General features: G+C 61.7%; 1 protein-coding gene across 1 annotated transcript in view; it reads right to left on the bottom strand.

Annotated features, from left to right (window-relative positions):
• Positions 1–430: 430 nt before the first annotated feature.
• LOC104472450 (plexin-A1-like) overlaps positions 431–3,484 on the bottom strand; it is a 71,266-nt gene continuing 68,212 nt past the window's right edge. The window contains exons 12-14 of the mRNA XM_010088142.1: positions 1,355–1,506; positions 895–1,015; positions 431–571 (exon numbers count right to left, since the gene is read on the bottom strand). Of these exons, the coding sequence (XP_010086444.1) occupies positions 431–571; positions 895–1,015; positions 1,355–1,506 (414 nt within the window). The remainder of the gene's footprint in view (positions 572–894; positions 1,016–1,354; positions 1,507–3,484) is intronic.

Genomic DNA, 3,484 nt, shown 5'->3' with positions numbered 1-3,484 from the left:
GAAGACAGAAAGGAGGAAAAAAAGAAAAAAGAAAACCCAAGTAATGAAACAAAAGGCAGCCAGGAAAGGCTGAGCAGCTCCTGAGCGTTCCCATTGCGCGGCTGCTGCAAACAGCAGCGATTAGGGCTGATAACCAGTAATTACCGCAGGAAAATATTTAAAGAGCCACTCCATTATCATCCCTAATCTAAAAATTATCCACTTCATGCCTCAGGGCTTTGTGCTTTTAGAGAAAAAGCCCCATTCCTTGGGCTCTTCCTGCAGCCTCTGACACACAGAGGTTTCGGGGCAAGACGCCTCTGGCCGCTGGAGATGGTTGTCTCCTCGGGTCCCAGGCTCCCCAGCACGGGCTCCCGGCTGCTGCTCTATCTGGGGGTCCCGCTGCCTCCAGAGGTGCCCGTCACCCATCCTCCTCCACCCTCCATGCCCCTCACCATGAGAAAGTGCAGGGCCGTCCCCCGATGGTCACGGAGACGTTGCTGCCGGCGTTGAGGTGGCTGCCTTCGATGGCGATCCAGGTGCCACCAGAGAGAGGGCCCCGGGCTGGGACCACGCGGGAGAAAGTGGGCGTCTGTCGAAGGAAAAGAGCATCCCTGGCGTCAGGCAGGCTGGGGACTGAAACCCACATCCCCAAGCAGCCCCAAGCAGGTGACAGACAACAGAAGAGTGACCCACAGGACAGCAGTGGGACATGGTGCTGAGGGCTGGCAGTGTCCCCAGGACCGCAGGGAGGCAGAGCAGCGGCACCCTCCGAGGAATTCAACCAGCATGACCCAACGCTTGCCCAGAGCACCCCTGCCTATCCCCCGGGAAACAATGGCTGTTTTTCCAACAAGCCCAGAAAACCACCCCAAACTGCCCAGGACCAGCCCTGTCCCCCAGCACGGGGCTTACCACGAAGGTGAAGCTCTTGGGGGATGTGGCCCGGTAGTTGGGCGAGCAGTCGCGGATGCACACTTCTACCCGCGCCTCGTGGACCTTGCTCGGGCTGGCATCTCCGATCTCGCACACGATCCTAAGGGATGTGGGGAAGGAGCCCTCAGTGCCCCAGCACCGAGACACTCCTTGAGCCACGGTGGGGATGGATGGCTTCAGAAAGTGACAGGTCTGGCACCAAGCACAGGTTCCAGTGCCAGCAGGTTCACGAGAAACCAAGGCAGTGGCTGCTGGCACTGCCAGCCCTGGGGGCAGCTTCCCCAAAGCCTTTGGGTTCCTCCCAGAGTGACCACAATCCCAGTCCAGCCCAGTCAGCTCCATGGCTTCTGCAGCCACGGGCAACATCTGAGCACCAGCACTCCTGTCCCCCACCTACCGAGATGACCTGGAGTGCGCCCACCCATCGCCGGGCACTTACTGCTCCGCGCTGATGTACTCGCTCTCGATGGGGATGCACATCACTTTGCCGACTCGAACGCCCCAGCGAACATCTTCAAACTTCAGGCCCAGGTTCTCTCCGGTGATGGTCAGACGGGTCCCTCCTTGCCTGGGGCCGGTCTCGGGGAACAGCTAGGAGAGAGCGCAGCCCGTCAGCCAAGGGACACCTCGCTCGGGGAGGCTGCAGCCCGGATGTGTGTCCCCCACGAGCAACAAGGAGCAGATGGGTGATGGTAAATGCCAGCATGTCTGCAAGGAGCCCACAGAGTGGGAAAGACCTCCTGAATGACATCCACAAATCCCCTCAGCAACAAGGCAGGAGATGCCAGAGGTGTCCAAGCAGTGGGGTGGGGTTTGGAGACCCTGCTGCAGTAGGAGCTGCCTCGCAGGTGACAAGGGCACAGATGGGAAGGAGAAAGGGCAGCATCAGCCACGGCTCCAACTGAGCTGGCAAGGAAGCACATGGGTCTGCCTGGCCAGGTCCCACGTACCCAGGGATGAGGTCCCCACGTCCACGATGTCCTCAGAGGAGAAAGCATCTCCACCAGGTCCCTGCGTGTGGCAGGCAGGGGGAAGGAGCTTCTCTCCACCAGCGCCTCACCTCATTTACCAGGATGATGCCCACGGAGGCGGGCAGGTGTGCCCAGACAGACGGCGGCGGGATGAGGGATGAACAGAGGCACGGGCTCGCGGCTGCTTGCAGCCAGGCAATCACAGGCAGCTTTACACCAGTGCTCAGCATCAGCAGCCCCAGGGCCCAGCAGCAGCTCTAACTGGCATAACTGGCAGGGCTCTGTGCCCCAGCTGGGACCAGGGACAGGGCTGGGTCACTGGTGACACCGAGAGGGAGAGGAACAGGCAGCTGCAAGGCAGAGTGCAATGCAGGCGGGGTGGGTCCAGGAGGATGGTGTGTCCTGACCCAGGAGAAGGGACTGTGTCGCTGCAGGTGACACCCTCCTCTGCACACACTCCGGCGGTGCTGGCAGAGATCCCCTCCAGCAGCAGGAGGCACCTCTGCCGGCACAGAGCCCAGCGCCTGGACAGGCTCACGCCACAGCCATGCTCACGTGTGAGCTCTCTGCATTCCTGGCAAATCTGGGCGGCTGCAACCCTGGGGCCTGAGCCAGCTGGAGCCTTCTCCTCCTCCTTTTCCTCCTCCTCCTCACCCATGGCTAGTCCTGGATGCCGCCCCCACAGACGAGCAAAGGTGGGAAACACACAGCAGCAGACACTGTCCACGTCCCCAGCCCTGACGGACTGCGCAGAGCCGGGGACCGCTCCTGCAGGGCAGCAGCCATCAGCTGTCCAGGGTTAACCATCACCCTCCGGATCTGTACTGGGCTGGTCCCCAACCCAGCGCACAGGCAGCCTGCGGGACAGTGGCAGAGCTGGGACCAGCACCCAGAGCCCTAGCTCCCACCAAGGCAGCCACAACTCAGAATTTACATGGCAACAAAGCCCTCCAGGGCTGCGGGGAACCCCTGTTTGCCCCTGCTCCATCCTGGGATCAGAGCTCCTTACGGCAGGCCCCCCCCGCCGCAGTGGGTTTGCAGCAGGTTGGGTCTTCCCCCTACATCGAGCTCTGCCAGAGGGGCTGGCAAGAAGCAGCTGTTTGTTTGGTGTTTCTAAACAAGTGTTAAAAGCTGCTCCGGTGTGTTCGATCCCTCCTCCGCAGCAGCAAAGCTGCCAAGGGCCACGCGTCCAGGGAGAAGCGAGCCCGGGAATGAAACGACACCACTGGCCACCCAGCACAGGGAGGTCAGGGCTGAACAAGGTGCGCGGGAGGAGGGAGCTGGTGAGGAGAGCAGGGACTGCTCGGGCCTCCCCTTTCCGCCTCCACCTCCCAACCCCTGGTCCTGACGAACACCGCTGTTTTCCTGCTAATTGGCTTCACAGGGTCCTTGTACATCCACCAGCAAACAGCTCCGGAGGGTGCAGGCAGCGGGCTCGCTCCCAGCTCCGGCGGCCACAGTGGGCCCAGGAGGTGCCGAGGCCGAGGGATCTCCCCCTTCCAGAGGAAGGGACATTGCTCTGAGGGTCACAGCCAGCACCACACAGGACCCCACAGGGGTTTGGAGGGCACTTGTCCCCACCACCGAGCAATGGGTAA

The sequence above is a fragment of the Pterocles gutturalis genome, unplaced genomic scaffold (genome assembly GCF_000699245.1).
Source record: "Pterocles gutturalis isolate BGI_N339 unplaced genomic scaffold, ASM69924v1 scaffold1612, whole genome shotgun sequence".
Taxonomy (NCBI): domain Eukaryota; kingdom Metazoa; phylum Chordata; class Aves; order Pterocliformes; family Pteroclidae; genus Pterocles; species Pterocles gutturalis.
This window is presented reverse-complemented; position numbering and strand designations above follow the sequence as displayed.